This window comes from Oncorhynchus keta, chromosome 30 (assembly GCF_023373465.1).
Source record: "Oncorhynchus keta strain PuntledgeMale-10-30-2019 chromosome 30, Oket_V2, whole genome shotgun sequence".
NCBI lineage: Eukaryota > Metazoa > Chordata > Actinopteri > Salmoniformes > Salmonidae > Oncorhynchus > Oncorhynchus keta.
In genome coordinates, this window is record NC_068450.1 from 502,984 (window position 1) to 522,983 (window position 20,000).

Consider the following 20,000-nt stretch of genomic DNA (forward strand, 5'->3'; position numbering starts at 1 on the left):
CACCTTTATTTAACCAGGTAGACCAGATCACCTTTATTTAACCAGGTAGACCAGATCACCTTTATTTAACCAGGTAGACCAGATCACCTTTATTTAACCAGGTAGACCAGATCACCTTTATTTAACCAGGTAGACAGATCACCTTTATTTAACCAGGTAGACCATATCACCTTTATTTAACCAGGTAGACCAGATCACCTTTATTTAACCAGGTAGACCAGATCCCCTTTATTTAACCAGGTAGACCAGATCACCTTTATTTAACCAGGTAGACCAGATTACCTTTATTTAACCAGGTAGACCAGATCACCTTTATTTAACCAGGTAGACCAGATCACCTTTATTTAACCAGGTAGACCAGATCACATTTATTTAACCAGGTAGACCAGATCACCTTTATTTAACCAGGTAGACCAGATCACATTTATTTAACCAGGTAGACCAGATCACCTTTATTTAACCAGGTAGACCAGATCACCTTTATGTAACCAGGTAGACCAGATCACCTTTATTTAACCAGGTAGACCAGATCACCTTTATTTAACCAGGTAGACCAGATCACCTTTATTTAACCAGGTAGACCAGATCACCTTTATGTAACCAGGTAGACCAGATCACCTTTATGTAACCAGGTAGACCAGATCACCTTTATTTAACCAGGTAGACCAGATCACCTTTATGTAACCAGGTAGACCAGATCACCTTTATTTAACCAGGTAGACCAGATCACCTTTATTTAACCAGGTAGACCAGATCACCTTTATTTAACCAGGTAGACCAGATCACCTTTATGTAACCAGGTAGACCAGATCACCTTTATTTAACCAGGTAGACCAGATCACCTTTATTTAACCAGGTAGACCAGTTGAGAACAAGTTCTCATTGACAACTGTGACCTGGTCAAGATAAAGCAAAGCAGTTCGACACAAACAACAACAACAGAGTTACACAATGGAATAAACAAACATACAGTCAATAACACAATAGAAAAAGAGGTAGGCAATAAATAGGCCATAGTAGAGAAGTTAATGCAATTTAGCAGATTAACACTGGAGTGATAAATGTGCAGATGATGAAGTGCAAGTAGAGATACTGGTGAGCAGAAAGGTGAATAAAAAGGTAGGTAGATTGAATGGGCCATTTACAGATGGACTATGTACAGCTGCAGCGATCGGTTAGCTGCTCAGATAGCAGATGTTTAAAGTTAGTGAGGGAGATAAAAGTCTCCAACTTCAGTGATTTTTGCAATTCGTTCCAGTCACTGGCAGCAGAGAACTGGAATGAAAAGCGGCCAAATGAGGTGTTGGCTTTATGGATGATCAGTGAGATACACCTGCTGGAGCGCGTGCTACGGGTGGGTGTTGCCATCGTGACCAGTGAGCTGAGAAAAGGCGGAGCTTTACCTAGCAAAGACTTATAGATGACCTGGAGCCAGTGGGTCTGGCGACGAATATGTAGCGAGGGCCAGCCGACTAGAGCATACAGGTCGCACTGGTGGGTGCTATAAGGTGATTTGGTGACAAAACGGATGGCACTGTGATCGACTGCATCCAGTTTGCTGAGTAGAGTGTTGGAGGCCATTTTGTAATGGAGGCCTCTCACCCTGTGTCTCCCTCTCTCTTCCGGTGTCTCCCTCTCTTCCGGCGTCTCCCTCTCTCTCCCTGTGTCTCCCTCTCTTCCCGCGTCTCCCTCTCTCTCCCTGTGTCTCCCTCTCTCTCCCTGTGTCTCCCTCTCTCTCCCTGTGTCTCCCTCTCTCTCCCTGTGTCTCCCTCTCTCTCCCTGTGTCTCCCTGTGTCTCCCTCTCTCTCCCTGTGTCTCCTAATCTCCCTGGGGTCTTCCTGTGTCTCCCTCTCTTCCCGCGTCTCCCTCTCTTCCCGCGTCTCCCTCTCTCTCCCTGTGTCTCCCTCTCTCTCCCTGTGTCTGCCTCTCTCTCCCTGTGTCTCCCTCTCTCTCCCTGTGTCTCCCTCTCTCTCCCTGTGTCTCCCTCTCTCTCCCTGTGTCTCCCTCTCTCTCCCTGTGTCTCCCTCTCTTCCCGCGTCTCCCTCTCTCTCCCTGTGTCTCCTAATCTCCCTGGGGTCTTCCTGTGTCTCCCTCTCTTCCCGCGTCTCCCTCTCTTCCCGCGTCTCCCTCTCTCTCCCTGTGTCTCCCTCTCTCTCCCTGTGTCTGCCTCTCTCTCCCTGTGTCTCCCTCTCTCTCCCTGTGTCTCCCTCTCTCTCCCTGTGTCTCCCTCTCTCTCCCTGTGTCTCCCTCTCTCTCCCTGTGTCTCCCTCTCTTCCCGCGTCTCCCTCTCTCTCCCTGTGTCTCCCTCTCTCTCCCTGTGTCTCCCTCTCTCTCCCTGTGTCTCCCTCTCTCTCCCTGTGTCTCCCTCTCTCTCCCTGTGTCTCCCTGTGTCTCCCTCTCTCTCCCTGTGTCTCCTAATCTCCCTGGGGTCTTCCTGTGTCTCCCTCTCTTCCCGCGTCTCCCTCTCTTCCCGCGTCTCCCTCTCTCTCCCTGTGTCTCCCTCTCTCTCCCTGTGTCTGCCTCTCTCTCCCTGTGTCTCCCTCTCTCTCCCTGTGTCTCCCTCTCTCTCCCTGTGTCTCCCTCTCTCTCCCTGTGTCTCCCTCTCTCTCCCTGTGTCTCCCTCTCTCTCCCTGTGTCTCCCTGTGTCTCCCTCTCTCTCCCTGTGTCTCCTAATCTCCCTGGGGTCTTCCTGTGTCTCCCTCTCTCTCCCTGTGTCTCCCTCTCTCTCCCTGTGTCTCCCTCTCTCTCCCTGTGTCTCCTAATCTCCCTGGGGTCTTCCTGTGTCTCCCTCTCTCCCTCTCTCTCCCTGTGTCTCCTAATCTCCCTGGGGTCTTCCTGTGTCTCCCTCTCTCCCTGTGTCTCCCTCTCTCTCCCTGTGTCTCCTAATCTCCCTGGGGTCTTCCTGTGTCTCCCTCTCTCCCTCTCTCTCCCTGTGTCTCCTAATCTCCATGTGTCCTCCTTTCTCCCTCTTTCCTCTTCCTCTCTTCCTTCTGGGTAAAGGAATAGACACTCAAGCAGCCCTGTCAATCACACAGGGATAATGTCACCCTACAGCACATACCTGGGAGGACACTAACACCTGAGCGACACACACACACACACACACACACACACACACACACACACACACACACACACACACACACACACACACACACACACACACACACACACACACACACACACACACACACCTGTAGCTGAAGACATGAGTCATCAGCTTCCACAGTGTGTCTTTGAGGCATTAGAGGTCAGAGGGTCGGATTGATTGACAACCCGGCAGGGTTACAGACAGCTGGAGACTCTGGAGACATTAAACACATGACATGTGGAGAGAATGGGGGAGGGAGGGGGGGGGGGAGGGGGAGGGAGGGAGGGAGGGAGGGAGGGAGGGAGGGGGAGGGAGGGGGATTGGCTGGCCTGGCTACATCAATCTGAATAGTTGTCAGGTTAGCAGACAAGCAAGACTAGGTGAGTGTATGTGTGTGTGTTTGTCAGAGTGGTGTGTGTGTGCGCAAGTACACGCCTACGTGTGTGTTTGTGTCAGTGATTGACAGCTGTGTGTGTGTGTGTGTGTGTGTGTGTGTGTGTGTGTGTGTGTGTGTGTGTGTGTGTGTGTGTGTGTGTGTGTGTGTGTGTGTGTGTGTGTGTGTGTGTGTGTGTGTAGGACTGCAGCTACAGGACGCCAACAGGACGTTGAGTATCCAGCGAGTCAGAGAAGAGGACGCCGGTCTCTACACCTGCACCGCCTGTAATCAGAGGGGCTGCGCACACTCCTCCGCCGCCGTCACAGTGCTGGGTGAGACAGGAACACACACACACAGACACACAGACACACACACACAGACACACAGACACAGACACACAGCCTTCAGACACAGACACACAGACACACACAGCCTACAGACACACACACACACACACACACACACACAGCCTACAGACACACACACACACACAGCCTTCAGACACACACACACACACACAGCCTTCACACACACACACAGCCTTCAGACACACACACATACAGACATACACACACACACACACACACACACACACACACACACACACACACACACACACACACACACACACACACACACACACACACACACACACACACATACAGACACACACAGCCTTCAGACACACACACACACACACACACACACACACACACACACACACAGCCTTCAGACACACACACATACAGAAACACAGCCTTCAGACACACACACACACACACACACACACACACACACACACACACACACACACACACACACACACACACACACACACACACACAGCCTTCAGACACACACACATACAGAAACACAGCCTTCAGACACACAGACACACACACACACACAGCCACACACACACACACACACACACACACACACACACACACACACACACACACACACACACACACACACACACACACACAGCCTTCAGACACACACACACACACACACACACACACACACACACACACACACACACACACACACACACACACACACACACACACACACACACAGCCTTCAGACACACACACACACACAGCCTTCAGACACACAGACACACACACACATACACACACAGACACACACACACACACACAACTGCGTCCACACCTTCCTCTGTCTCCAACAACAGTGTCCTTCTATTTTCCCCTCTAATCTTCTTCTTCCTGTTTCTTAAAACAGCTAAATCAAAGTTAATTAGTTGTGTACACATTTTTAGCAGATGGTATAGCAGGTCCAGATGGTCTAGATGGTCCAGATGGTATAGATGGTATAGCAGGTCCAGATGGTCTAGATGGTCCAGATGGTATAGATGGTATAGCAGGTCCAGATGGTATAGATGGTCCAGATGGTATAGATGGTATAGCAGGTCCAGATGGTCTAGATGGTCCAGATGGTATAGATGGTATAGCAGGTCCAGATGGTATAGATGGTCCAGATGGTCTCGATGGTATAGCAGGTCCAGATGGTCCAGATGGTATAGATGGTAGATAGTATAGATTGTCTAGATGGTATAGCAGGTCCAGATGGTATAGATGGTATAGATGGTCTAGATGGTATAGCAGGTCCAGATGGTAGAGATGGTATAGATGCTATAGCAGTTCCAGATGGTATAGATGGTATAGATGGTCTAGATGGTATAGATGGTATAGCAGGTCCAGATGGTATAGATGGTCTAGATGGTGTAGATGGTATAGCAGGTACAGATGGTATAGATGGTATAGCAGGTCCAGATGGTCTAGATGGTCCAGATGGTATAGATGGTATAGCAGGTCCAGATGGTCTAGATGTTCCAGATGGTATAGATGGTATAGCAGGTCCAGATGGTATAGATGGTCCAGATGGTATTGATGGTATAGCAGGTCCAGATGGTATAGCAGGTCCAGATTTTTTTTTTTTTTTTTTTTTTTTTTTAACCCTTATTTAACCAGGCAAGTCAGTTAAGAACATATTCTTATTTTCAATGACGGCCTGGGAACAGTGGGTTAACTGCCTGTTCAGGGGCAGAATGACAGATTCTGGTTTTCACAACCTTCCGGTTACTAGTCCAACGCTCTAACCACTAGGCTACGCTGCCGCCCCAGATGGTATAGATGGTATAGCAGGTCCAGATGGTATAGCAGATCCAGATGGTATAGATGGTATAGCAGGTCCAGATGGTATAGCAGATCCAGATGGTATAGATGGTATAGCAGGTCCAGATGGTCTAGATGGTCCAGATGGTATAGATGGTATAGCAGGTCCAGATGGTATAGATGGTCCAGATGGTCTCGATGGTATAGCAGGTCCAGATGGTCCAGATGGTATAGATGGTAGATAGTATAGATTGTCTAGATGGTATAGCAGGTCCAGATGGTATAGATGGTATAGATGGTCTAGATGGTATAGCAGGTCCAGATGGTAGAGATGGTATAGATGCTATAGCAGTTCCAGATGGTATAGATGGTATAGATGGTCTAGATGGTATAGATGGTATAGCAGGTCCAGATGGTATAGATGGTCTAGATGGTGTAGATGGTATAGCAGGTACAGATGGTATAGATGGTATAGAAGGTCCAGATGGTATAGATGGTATAGATGGTGTAGATGGTATAGCAGGTCCAGATGGTATAGATGGTTCAGCAGGTCCAGATGGTCTAGATGGTATAGATGGTATAGATGGTCTAGATGGTATAGATGGTATAGCAGGTCCAGATGGTATAGATGGTATAGCAGGTCTAGATGGTATAGATGGTATTGAAGGTCCAGATGGTATAGATGGTATAGATGGTGTAGATGGTATAGCAGGTCCAGATGGTATAGATGGTTCAGCAGGTCTAGATGGTATAGATGGTATAGCAGGTCCAGATGGTATAGATGGTATAGATGGTCCAGATGGTATAGATGGTATAGCAGGTCCAGATGGTCCAGATGGTATAGATGATCCAGATGGTATAGCAGGTCCAGATGGTATAGATGGTCCAGATGGTATAGCAGGTCAAGATGGTATAGCAGGTCCAGATGGTAAGGATGGTTTAAATGGTTTACAGGTCCAGATGGTATAGATGGTATAGCAGGTCCAGATGGTATAGATGGTATAGATGGTCCAGATGGTATAGCAGGTCCAGATGGTATAGATGTTCCAGATGGTATAGCAGGTCCAGATGGTATAGCAGGTCAAGATGGTATACTGTAGATGGTATAGGTTATATAGATGGTATAGCAGGTCCAGATGGTATAGATGGTATAGATGGTATAGCAGGTCCAGATGGTATAGATGGTATAGATGGTATAGCAGGTCCAGATGGTATAGGTTATATAGATGGTATAGCAGGTCCAGATGGTATAGATTATATAGATGGTATACCAGATCCAGATGGTGTAGCAGGTCTAGATGGTATACTGTAGATGGTTATAGATGGTATACCAGGTCCAGCTAAATGCTTCATGTCATTGAGAACAGATATTAGATATCAGATATCCAGTGATGAATGATTTAACTTATTAAAGGCAAGACAGTTAAGAACAAACTCTTATTTTCAATGACGGCCTAGGAACAGTGGGTTAACTGGTCTAGGAACAGTTGGTTAACTGGTCTAGGAACAGTGGGTTAACTGGCCTAGGAACAGTGGGTTAACTGGTCTAGGAACAGTGGGTTAACTGGTCTAGGAACAGTGGGTTAACTGGCCTAGGAACAGTGGGTTAACTAGTCTAGGAACAGTGGGTTAACTGGTCTAGGAACAGTTGGTTAACTGGTCTAGGAACAGTGGGTTAACTGGTCTAGGAACAGTGTGTTAACTGGTCTAGGAACAGTGGGTTAACTGGTCTAGGAACAGTGGGTAACTGGTCTAGGAACAGTTGGTTAACTGGTCTAGGAACAGTGGGTTAACTGGCCTAGGAACAGTGGGTAACTGGTCTAGGAACAGTGGGTTAACTGGCCTAGGAACAGTGGGTTAACTGGTCTAGGAACAGTGGGTTAACTGGCCTAGGAACAGTGGGTTAACTAGTCTAGGAACAGTGGGTTAACTAGTCTAGGAACAGTGGGTTAACTGGTCTAGGAACAGTTGGTTAACTGGTCTAGGAACAGTGGGTTAACTGGTCTAGGAACAGTGGGTTAACTGGTCTAGGAACAGTGTGTTAACTGGTCTAGGAACAGTGGGTTAACTGGTCTAGGAACAGTTGGTTAACTGGCCTAGGAACAGTGGGTTAACTGGCCTAGTGGGTTAACTGGCCTAGGAACAGTGGGTAACTGGTCTAGGAACAGTTGGTTAACTGGTCTAGGAACAGTGGGTTAACTGGCCTAGGAACAGTGGGTAACTGGTCTAGGAACAGTGGGTTAACTGGCCTAGGAACAGTGGGTTAACTGGTCTAGGAACAGTGGGTTAACTGGTCTAGGAACAGTGGGTTATCTGGTCTAGGAACAGTGGGTTATCTGGTCTAGGAACAGTGGGTTAACTGGTCTAGGAACAGTAGGTTATCTGGTCTAGGAACAGTGGGTGAACTGGACGAGTGGGTTAACTGGTCTAGGAACAGTGGGTTAACTGGCCTAGTGGGTTAACTGGCCTAGGAACAGTGGGTTAACTGGCCTAGGAACAGTGGGTTAACTGGCCTAGGAACAGTGGGTTAACTGGTCTAGGAACAGTGGGTTATCTGGTCTAGGAACAGTGGGTGAACTGGACTAGTGGGTTAACTAGTCTAGGAACAGTGGGTTAACTGGTCTAGGAACAGTGGGTTAACTGGCCTAGGAACAGTGGGTTAACTGGCCTAGGAACAGTGGGTTAACTGGTCTAGGAACAGTGGGTTAACTGGTCTAGGAACAGTGGGTTAACTGGCCTAGGAACAGTGGGTTAACTGGTCTAGGAACAGGGGGTTAACTGGTCTAGGAACAGTGGGTTAACTGGTCTAGGAACAGTGGGTTATCTGGTCTAGGAACAGGGGGTTAACTGGTCTAGGAACAGTGGGTTAACTGGTCTAGGAACAGTGGGTTATCTGGTCTAGGAACAGTGGGTTATCTGGTCTAGGAACAGTGGGTTAACTGGTCTAGTGGGTTAACTGGCCTAGGAACAGTGGGTTAACTGGTCTAGGAACAGTGGGTTAACTGGTCTAGGAACAGTGGGTTAACTGGTCTAGGAACAGTGGGTTAACTGGTCTAGGAACAGTGGGTTAACTGGCCTAGTGGGTTAACTGTCCTAGGAACAGTGGGTTAACTGGTCTAGGAACAGTGGGTTAACTGGTCTAGGAACAGTGGGTTAACTGGTCTAGGAACAGTGGGTTAACTGGTCTAGGAAGAGTGGGTTAACTGGCCTAGTGGGTTAACTGGCCTAGGAACAGTGGGTAACTGGTCTAGGAACAGTGGGTTAACTGGTCTAGGAACAGTGGGTTAACTGGCCTAGTAGGTTAACTGGCCTAGGAACAGTGGGTTAACTGGTCTAGGAACAGTGTGTTAACTGGTCTAGGAACAGTGGGTTATCTGGTCTAGGAACAGTGGGTGAACTGGACGAGTGGGTTAACTGGTCTAGGAACAGTGGGTTAACTGGCCTAGTGGGTTAACTGGCCTAGGAACAGTGGGTTAACTGGCCTAGGAACAGTGGGTTAACTGGCCTAGGAACAGTGGGTTAACTGGTCTAGGAACAGTGGGTTATCTGGTCTAGGAACAGTGGGTGAACTGGACTAGTGGGTTAACTAGTCTAGGAACAGTGGGTTAACTGGTCTAGGAACAGTGGTTTAACTGGCCTAGAATCAGTGGGTTAACTGGCCTAGGAACAGTGGGTTAACTGGTCTAGGAACAGTGGGTTAACTGGTCTAGGAACAGTGGGTTAACTGGCCTAGTGGGTTAACTGTCCTAGGAACAGTGGGTTAACCGGTATAGGAACAGTGGGTTAACTGGTCTAGGAAGAGTGGGTTAACTGGCCTAGTGGGTTAACTGGCCTAGGAACAGTGGGTAACTGGTCTAGGAACAGTGGGTTAACTGTCCTAGGAACAGTGGGTTAACTGGCCTAGGAACAGTGGGTTAACTGGTCTAGGAACAGTGGGTTAACTGGTCTAGGAACAGTGGGTTATCTGGTCTAGGAACAGTGGGTGAACTGGACGAGTGGGTTAACTGGTCTAGGAACAGTGGGTTAACTGGCCTAGTGGGTTAACTGGCCTAGGAACAGTGGGTTAACTGGCCTAGGAACAGTGGGTTAACTGGCCTAGGAACAGTGGGTTAACTTGTCTAGGAACAGTGGGTTAACTGGCCTAGGAACAGTGGGTTAACTGGTCTAGGAACAGTGGGTTAACTGGTCTAGGAACAGTGGGTTAACTGGTCTAGGAAGAGTGGGTTAACTGGCCTAGTGGGTTAACTGGCCTAGGAACAGTGGGTAACTGGTCTAGGAACAGTGGGTTAACTGGTCTAGGAACAGTGGGTTAACTGGCCTAGTAGGTTAACTGGCCTAGGAACAGTGGGTTAACTGGTCTAGGAACAGTGTGTTAACTGGTCTAGGAACAGTGGGTTATCTGGTCTAGGAACAGTGGGTGAACTGGACGAGTGGGTTAACTGGTCTAGGAACAGTGGGTTAACTGGCCTAGTGGGTTAACTGGCCTAGGAACAGTGGGTTAACTGGCCTAGGAACAGTGGGTTAACTGGCCTAGGAACAGTGGGTTAACTGGTCTAGGAACAGTGGGTTATCTGGTCTAGGAACAGTGGGTGAACTGGACTAGTGGGTTAACTAGTCTAGGAACAGTGGGTTAACTGGTCTAGGAACAGTGGTTTAACTGGCCTAGAAACAGTGGGTTAACTGGCCTAGGAACAGTGGGTTAACTGGTCTAGGAACAGTGGGTTAACTGGTCTAGGAACAGTGGGTTAACTGGCCTAGTGGGTTAACTGTCCTAGGAACAGTGGGTTAACCGGTATAGGAACAGTGGGTTAACTGGTCTAGGAAGAGTGGGTTAACTGGCCTAGTGGGTTAACTGGCCTAGGAACAGTGGGTAACTGGTCTAGGAACAGTGGGTTAACTGTCCTAGGAACAGTGGGTTAACTGGCCTAGGAACAGTGGGTTAACTGGTCTAGGAACAGTGGGTTAACTGGTCTAGGAACAGTGGGTTATCTGGTCTAGGAACAGTGGGTGAACTGGACGAGTGGGTTAACTGGTCTAGGAACAGTGGGTTAACTGGCCTAGTGGGTTAACTGGCCTAGGAACAGTGGGTTAACTGGCCTAGGAACAGTGGGTTAACTGGCCTAGGAACAGTGGGTTAACTTGTCTAGGAACAGTGGGTTAACTGGCCTAGGAACAGTGGGTTAACTGGCCTAGGAACAGTGGGTTAACTGGTCTAGGAACAGTGGGTTAACTGGTCTAGGAACAGTGGGTTAACTGGCCTAGGAACAGTGGGTTAAATGGTCTAGGAACAGTGGGTTAACTGGCGTAGGAACAGTGGGTTAACTGGTCTAGGAACAGTGGGTTAACTGGTCTAGGAACAGGGGGTTAACTGGTCTAGGAACAGTGGGTTAACTGGTCTAGGAACAGTGGGTTATCTGGTCTAGGAACAGTGGGTTATCTGGTCTAGGAACAGTGGGTTAACTGGTCTAGTGGGTTAACTGGCCTAGGAACAGTGGGTTAACTGGCCTAGGAACAGTGGGTTAACTGGTCTAGGAACAGTGGGTTAACTGTCCTAGGAACAGTGGGTTAACTGGTCTAGGAACAGTGGGTTAACTGGTCTAGGAACAGTGGGTTAACTGGTCTAGGAACAGTGGGTTAACTGGCCTAGTGGGTTAACTGTCCTAGGAACAGTGGGTTAACCGGTATAGGAACAGTGGGTTAACTGGTCTAGGAAGAGTGGGTTAACTGGCCTAGTGGGTTAACTGGCCTAGGAACAGTGGGTAACTGGTCTAGGAACAGTGGGTTAACTGGTCTAGGAACAGTGGATTAACTGGCCTAGTAGGTTAACTGGCCTAGGAACAGTGGGTTAACTGGTCTAGGAACAGTGGGTTAACTGGTCTAGGAACAGTGGGTTATCTGGTCTAGGAACAGTGGGTGAACTGGACGAGTGGGTTAACTGGTCTAGGAACAGTGGGTTAACTGGCCTAGTGGGTTAACTGGCCTAGGAACAGTGGGTTAACTGGCCTAGGAACAGTGGGTTAACTGGCCTAGGAACAGTGGGTTAACTGGTCTAGGAACAGTGGGTTATCTGGTCTAGGAACAGTGGGTGAACTGGACTAGTGGGTTAACTAGTCTAGGAACAGTGGGTTAACTGGTCTAGGAACAGTGGTTTAACTGGCCTAGGAACAGTGGGTTAACTGGCCTAGGAACAGTGGGTTAACTGGTCTAGGAACAGTGGGTTAACTGGTCTAGGAACAGTGGGTTAACTGGCCTAGTGGGTTAACTGTCCTAGGAACAGTGGGTTAACCGGTATAGGAACAGTGGGTTAACTGGTCTAGGAAGAGTGGGTTAACTGTCCTAGGAACAGTGGGTTAACTGGCCTAGGAACAGTGGGTAACTGGTCTAGGAACAGTGGGTTAACTGGCCTAGGAACAGTGGGTTAACTGGTCTAGGAACAGTGGGTTAACTGGTCTAGGAACAGTGGGTTATCTGGTCTAGGAACAGTGGGTGAACTGGACGAGTGGGTTAACTGGCCTAGGAACAGTGGGTAACTGGTCTAGGAACAGTGGGTTAACTGTCCTAGGAACAGTGGGTTAACTGGCCTAGGAACAGTGGGTAACTGGTCTAGGAACAGTGGGTTAACTGGCCTAGGAACAGTGGGTTAACTGGTCTAGGAACAGTGGGTTAACTGGCCTAGGAACAGTGGGTTAACTGGCCTAGGAACAGTGGGTTAACTGGTCTAGGAACAGTGGGTTATCTGGTCTAGGAACAGTGGGTGAACTGGACTAGTGGGTTAACTAGTCTAGGAACAGTGGGTTAACTGGCCTAGTGGGTTAACTGTCCTAGGAACAGTGGGTTAACCGGTATAGGAACAGTGGGTTAACTGGTCTAGGAACAGTGGGTTAACTGGCCTAGTGGGTTAACTGGCCTAGGAACAGTGGGTAACTGGTCTAGGAACAGTGGGTTAACTGGCCTAGGAACAGTGGGTTAACTGGCCTAGGAACAGTGGGTAACTGGTCTAGAAAAAGTGGGTTAACTGGCCTAGGAACAGTGGGTTAACTGGTCTAGGAACAGTGGGTTAACTGGTCTAGGAACAGTGGGTTATCTGGTCTAGGAACAGTGGGTGAACTGGACGAGTGGGTTAACTGGTCTAGGAACAGTGGGTTAACTGGCCTAGTGGGTTAACTGGCCTAGGAACAGTGGGTTAACTGGCCTAGGAACAGTGGGTTAACTGGCCTAGGAACAGTGGGTTAACTGGTCTAGGAACAGTGGGTTATCTGGTCTAGGAACAGTGGGTGAACTGGACTAGTGGGTTAACTAGTCTAGGAACAGTGGGTTAACTGGTCTAGGAACACTGGTTTAACTGGCCTAGGAACAGTGGGTTAACTGGCCTAGGAACAGTGGGTTAACTGGTCTAGGAACAGTGGGTTAACTGGTCTAGGAACAGTGGGTTGACTGGCCTAGGAACAGTGGGTTAACTGGTCTAGGAACAGTGGGTTAACTGGCGTAGGAACTGTGTGTTAACTGGCCTAGGAACAGTGGGTTAACTGGTCTAGGAACAGTGGGTTATCTGGTCTAGGAACAGTGGGTTATCTGGTCTAGGAACAGTGGGTTAACTGGTCTAGTGGGTTAACTGGCCTAGGAACAGTGGGTTAACTGGCCTAGGAACAGTGGGTTAACTGGTCTAGGAACAGTGGGTTAACTGTTCTAGGAACAGTGGGTTAACTGGTCTAGGAACAGTGGGTTAACTGATCTAGGAACAGTGGGTTAACTGGCCTAGTAGGTTAACTGGCCTAGGAACAGTGGGTTAACTGGTCTAGGAACAGTGGGTTAACTGGTCTAGGAACAGTGGGTTATCTGGTCTAGGAACAGTGGGTTAACTGGACTAGTGGGTTAACTGGCCTAGCAACAGTGGGTTAACTGGCCTAGTGGGTTAACTGGCCTAAGAACAGTGGGTTAACTGGTCTAGGAACAGTGGGTTAACTGGTCTAGGAACAGTGGGTTAACTGGTCTAGGAACAGTGGGTTAACTGGTCAAGGAACAGTGGGTTAACTGGTCTAGGAACAGTGGGTTAACTGGTCTAGGAACAGTGGGTTAACTGGTCTAGGAACAGTGGGTTAACTGGTCTAGGAACAGTGGGTTAACTGGTCTAGGAACAGTGGGTTAACTGGCCTAGGAACAGTGGGTAACTGGTCTAGAAAAAGTGGGTTAACTGGCCTAGGAACAGTGGGTTAACTGGTCTAGGAACAGTGGGTTATCTGGTCTAGGAACAGTGGGTGAACTGGACTAGTGGGTTAACTAGTCTAGGAACAGTGGGTTAACTGGTCTAGGAACAGTGGTTTAACTGGCCTAGGAACAGTGGGTTAACTGGCCTAGGAACAGTGGGTTAACTGGTCTAGGAACAGTGGGTTAACTGGTCTAGGAACAGTGGGTTAACTGGCCTAGTGGGTTAACTGTCCTAGGAACAGTGGGTTAACCGGTATAGGAACAGTGGGTTAACTGGTCTAGGAAGAGTGGGTTAACTGTCCTAGGAACAGTGGGTTAACTGGCCTAGGAACAGTGGGTAACTGGTCTAGGAACAGTGGGTTAACTGGCCTAGGAACAGTGGGTTAACTGGTCTAGGAACAGTGGGTTAACTGGTCTAGGAACAGTGGGTTATCTGGTCTAGGAACAGTGGGTGAACTGGACGAGTGGGTTAACTGGCCTAGGAACAGTGGGTAACTGGTCTAGGAACAGTGGTTTAACTGTCCTAGGAACAGTGGGTTAACTGGCCTAGGAACAGTGGGTAACTGGTCTAGGAACAGTGGGTTAACTGGCCTAGGAACAGTGGGTTAACTGGTCTAGGAACAGTGGGTTAACTGGTCTAGGAACAGTGGGTTATCTGGTCTAGGAACAGTGGGTGAACTGGACGAGTGGGTTAACTGGTCTAGGAACAGTGGGTTAACTGGCCTAGTGGGTTAACTGGCCTAGGAACAGTGGGTTAACTGGCCTAGGAACAGTGGGTTAACTGGCCTAGGAACAGTGGGTTAACTGGTCTAGGAACAGTGGGTTATCTGGTCTAGGAACAGTGGGTGAACTGGACGAGTGGGTTAACTAGTCTAGGGACAGTGGGTTAACTGGCCTAGTGGGTTAACTGTCCTAGGAACAGTGGGTTAACCGGTATAGGAACAGTGGGTTAACTGGTCTAGGAACAGTGGGTTAACTGGCCTAGTGGGTTAACTGGCCTAGGAACAGTGGGTAACTGGTCTAGGAACAGTGGGTTAACTGGCCTAGGAACAGTGGGTTAACTGGCCTAGGAACAGTGGTTAACTGGTCTAGAAAAAGTGGGTTAACTGGCCTAGGAACAGTGGGTTAACTGGTCTAGGAACAGTGGGTTAACTGGTCTAGGAACAGTGGGTTATCTGGTCTAGGAACAGTGGGTGAACTGGACGAGTGGGTTAACTGGTCTAGGAACAGTGGGTTAACTGGCCTAGTGGGTTAACTGGCCTAGGAACAGTGGGTTAACTGGCCTAGGAACAGTGGGTTAACTGGCCTAGGAACAGTGGGTTAACTGGTCTAGGAACAGTGGGTTATCTGGTCTAGGAACAGTGGGTGAACTGGACTAGTGGGTTAACTAGTCTAGGAACAGTGGGTTAACTGGTCTAGGAACAGTGGTTTAACTGGCCTAGGAACAGTGGGTTAACTGGCCTAGGAACAGTGGGTTAACTGGTCTAGGAACAGTGGGTTAACTGGTCTAGGAACAGTGGGTTAACTGGACTAGGAACAGTGAGTTAACTGGTCTAGGAACAGTGGGTTAACTGGCGTAGGAACTGTGTGTTAACTGGCCTAGGAACAGTGGGTTAACTGGTCTAGGAACAGTGGGTTATCTGGTCTAGGAACAGTGGGTTATCTGGTCTAGGAACAGTGGGTTAACTGGTCTAGTGGGTTAACTGGCCTAGGAACAGTGGGTTAACTGGCCTAGGAACAGTGGGTTAACTGGTCTAGGAACAGTGGGTTAACTGTTCTAGGAACAGTGGGTTAACTGGTCTAGGAACAGTGGGTTAACTGGTCTAGGAACAGTGGGTTAACTGGCCTAGTAGGTTAACTGGCCTAGGAACAGTGGGTTAACCGGTATAGGAACAGTGGGTTAACTGGTCTAGGAACAGTGGGTTATCTGGTCTAGGAACAGTGGGTTATCTGGTCTAGGAACAGTGGGTTAACTGGTCTAGGAACAGTGGGTTAACTGGTCTAGGAACAGTGGGTTAACTGGTCTAGGAACAGTGGGTTAACTGGCCTAGGAACAGTGGGTTAACCGGTATAGGAACAGTGGGTTAACTGGTCTAGGAACAGTGGGTTATCTGGTCTAGGAACAGTGGGTTAACTGGACTAGTGGGTTAACTGGCCTAGGAACAGTGGGTTAACTGGCCTAGTGGGTTAACTGGCCTAGGAACAGTGGGTTAACTGGTCTAGGAACAGTGGGTTAACTGGTCTAGGAACAGTGGGTTAACTGGTCTAGGAACAGTGGGTTAACTGGTCAAGGAACAGTGGGTTAACTGGTCTAGGAACAGTGGGTTAACTGGTCTAGGAACAGTGGGTTAACTGGTCTAGGAACAGTGGGTTAACTGGCCTAGGAACAGTGGGTTAACTGGTCTAGGAAAGGTGGGTTAACTGGCCTAGGAACAGTGGGTTTAACTGCCTGTTCAGGGGCAGAACGACAGATTTTTACCCTTGTCAGCTCAGGGATTCAATCTTGCAACCTTCTGGTTACTAGTCCAACACTTTAACCACTAGGCTACCTGCCACCTCTACACTCTAACCACTAGGCTACCTGCCACCTCTACACTCTAATCACTAGGCTACCTGCCGCCTCTACACTCTAACCACGAGGCTACCTGCCGCCTCTACACTCTAACCACTAGGCTACCTGCCACATCTACACTCTAACCACTAGCCTACCTGCCGCCTCTACACTCTAATCACTAGGCTACCTGCCACCTCTACACTCTAACCACTAGGCTACCCTGCCGCCTCTACACTCTAACCACTAGGCTACCTGCCACCTCTACACTCTAACCACTAGGCTACCCTGCCGCCTCTACACTCTAACCACTAGGCTACCTGCCACCTCTACACTCTAACCACTAGGCTACCTGCCTCCTCTACACTCTAACCACTAGGCTACCTGCCGCTTCTACACTCTAACCACTAGGCTACCTGCCTCCTCTACACTCTAACCACTAGGCTACCTGCCACCTCTACACTCTAACCACTAGGCTACCTGCCGCCTCTACACTCTAACCACTAGGCTACCTGCCTCCTCTACACTCTAACCACTAGGCTACCTGCCACATCTACACTCTAACCACTAGACTACCTGCCACCTCTACACTCTAATCACTAGGCTACCTGCCACCTCTACACTCTAAACACTAGGCTACCTGCCGCCTCTACACTCTAACCACTAGGCTACCTGCCACCTCTACACTCTAATCACTAGGCTACCTGCCACCTCTACACTCTAATCACTAGGCTACCTGCCACCTCTACACTCTAATCACTAGGCTACCTGCCACCTCTACACTCTAACCACTAGGCTACCCTGCCACCTCTACACTCTAACCACTAGGCTACCTGCCACCTCTACACTCTAACCACTAGGCTACCTGCCGCCTCTACACTCTAACCACTAGGCTACCTGCCACCTCTACACTCTAACCACTAGGCTACCTGCCGCTTCTACACTCTAACCACTAGGCTACCTGCCTCCTCTACACTCTAACCACTAGGCTACCTGCCACCTCTACGCTCTAACCACTAGGCTACCTGCCACCTCTACACTCTAACCACTAGGCTACCTGCCGCTTCTACACTCTAACCACTAGGCTACCTGCCTCCTCTACACTCTAACCACTAGGCTACCTGCCGCTTCTACACTCTAACCACTAGGCTACCTGCCACCTCTACACTCTAACCACTAGGCTACCTGCCGCCTCTACACTCTAACCACTAGGCTACCTGCCTCCTCTGCACTCTAACCACTAGGCTACCTGCCTCCTCTACACTCTAACCACTAGGCTACCTCCCGCCTCTACACTCTAACCACTAGGCTACCCTGCCCCCTCTACACTCTAACCACTAGGCTACCTGCCCCCTCTACACTCTAACCACTAGGCTACCTGCCTCCTCTACACTCTAACCACTAGGCTACCTGCCTCCTCTACACTCTAACCACTAGGCTACCTCCCGCCTCTACACTCTAACCACTAGGCTACCCTGCCCCCTCTACACTCTAACCACTAGGCTACCTGCCCCCTCTACACTCTAACCACTAGGCTACCTGCCCCCTCTACACTCTAACCACAGGGCTGTTGTTGTTGTTGTTTATCTCACCAGGTTCTAGTGACAGGGCTGTTGTTGTTGTTGTTTATCTCACCAGGTTCTAGTGACAGGGCTGATGTTGTTGTTGATTATCTCACCAGGTTCTAGTGACAGGGCTGATGTTGTTGTTGTTTATCTCACCAGGTTCCAGTGACAGGGCTGTTGTTGTTGTTGTTTATCTCACCAGGTTCTAGTGACAGGGCTGATGTTGTTGTTGTTTATCTCACCAGGTTCTAGTGACAGGGCTGATGTTGTTGTTGTTTATCTCACCAGGTTCTAGTGACAGGGCTGATGTTGTTGTTGTTTATCTCACCAGGTTCCAGTGACAGGGCTGTTGTTGTTGTTGTTTATCTCACCAGGTTCTAGTGACAGGGCTGATGTTGTTGTTGTTTATCTCACCAGGTTCCAGTGACAGGGCTGTTGTTGTTGTTGTTTATCTCACCAGGTTCTAGTGACAGGGCTGATGTTGTTGTTGTTTATCTCACCAGGTTCTAGTGACAGGGCTGATGTTGTTGTTGTTTATCTCACCAGGTTCCAGTGACAGGGCTGATGTTGTTGTTGTTTATCTCACCAGGTTCCAGTGACAGGGCTAATGTTGTTGTTGTTTATCTCACCAGGTTCCAGTGACAGGGCTGTTGTTGTTGTTGTTTATCTCACCAGGTTCCAGTGACAGGGCTAATGTTGTTGTTGTTTATCTCACCAGGTTCCAGTGACAGGGCTGTTGTTGTTGTTGTTTATCTCACCAGGTTCCAGTGACAGGGCTGTTGTTGTTGTTGTTTATCTCACCAGGTTCCAGTGACAGGGCTAATGTTGTTGTTGTTTATCTCACCAGGTTCCAGTGACAGGGCTAACGTGGAGATCGTGATTCTGATTGGGACAGGCGTCTTCGCTGTGTTCTTCTGTGCTCTACTCATCCTCATCTTCTGCAACGTCAAACGGGTCAGAACACACACACCCTGTGAACTCCCTATAGGCTCTCTCTGTTCTAAGAGATCATGGATCTCCTCCAATCAGAGTGACTGTGAACTCTGTAACATCCCCCTCAGCACTTTAGTCACATGGCGAAAGGAGGCAAGGTGCAAATACCCCAAGTCTCTATGTGAAATATCAAAGTCAGTATGTCTACGATCTAACAGAGATGTTTGATTCAACACGTATGGCTAACAGATGTTTGGTTCAACACGTATGGCTAACAGATGTTTGGTTCAACACGTATGGCTAACAGATGTTTGGTTCAACACGTATGGCTAACAGATGTTTGGTTCAACACGTATGGCTAACAGATGTTTGGTTCAACACGTATGGCTAACAGATGTTTGGTTCAACACGTATGGCTAACAGAGATGTTTGGTTCAACACGTATGGCTAACAGATGTTTGGTTCAACACGTATGGCTAACAGATGTTTGGTTCAACACGTATAGCTAACAGATGTTTGGTTCAACACGTATGGCTAACAGATGTTTGGTTCAACACGTATGGCTAACAGAGATGTTTGGTTCAACACGTATGGCTAACAGATGTTTGGTTCAACACGTATGGCTAACAGATGTTTGGTTCAACACGTATGGCTAACAGAGATGTTTGGTTCAACACGTATGGCTAACAGATGTTTGGTTCAACACGTATGGCTAACAGATGTTTGGTTCAACACGTATGGCTAACAGAGATGTTTGGTTCAACACGTATGGCTAACAGATGTTTGGTTCAACACGTATGGCTAACAGATGTTTGGTTCAACACGTATGGCTAACAGAGATGTTTGGTTCAACACGTATGGCTAACAGAGATGTTTGGTTCAACACGTATGGCGAACAGATGTTTGGTTCAACACGTATGGCTAACAGATGTTTGGTTCAACACGTATGGCTAACAGATGTTTGGTTCAACACGTATGGCTAACAGAGATGTTCAACATCAATGTGGCCATGTTTGACTGAGCCTCTTCTCTCTCTCTCTCCAGGTGAACCCAGCAGACATAAAGACAGGCTATCTGTCCATCATAATGGACCCCGGGGAGGTTCCTCTGGATGAGCAGTTTGAATACCTCTCGT

At 48.6% G+C, this 20,000-nt stretch overlaps 1 protein-coding gene and 1 long non-coding RNA gene across 6 annotated transcripts in view; one reads left to right on the forward strand and one right to left on the reverse strand.

Moving 5' to 3' along the window:
• Positions 1-20,000, forward strand: part of LOC127913784 (vascular endothelial growth factor receptor 3-like) — a 245,609-nt gene that overhangs the window by 191,550 nt on the left and 34,059 nt on the right. The window contains 3 exon segments of the mRNA XM_052487050.1: positions 3,668-3,799; positions 18,780-18,886; positions 19,910-20,000. The exon segment at positions 19,910-20,000 is cut by the window's right edge and continues 45 nt beyond it. Of these exon segments, the coding sequence (XP_052343010.1) occupies positions 3,668-3,799; positions 18,780-18,886; positions 19,910-20,000 (330 nt within the window).
• LOC127913785 (uncharacterized) overlaps positions 1-20,000 on the reverse strand; it is a 304,311-nt gene that overhangs the window by 182,062 nt on the left and 102,249 nt on the right. The window contains exons 2-4 of one of the 5 annotated variants that reach the window (XR_008086669.1): positions 17,329-17,392; positions 16,784-16,879; positions 16,575-16,751 (exon numbers count right to left, since the gene is read on the reverse strand). The exons of 3 other annotated variants lie outside the window; for them this stretch is intronic. This is a non-coding gene — a long non-coding RNA (uncharacterized LOC127913785). One more of the 5 variants, XR_008086667.1, reaches the window with a different exon arrangement.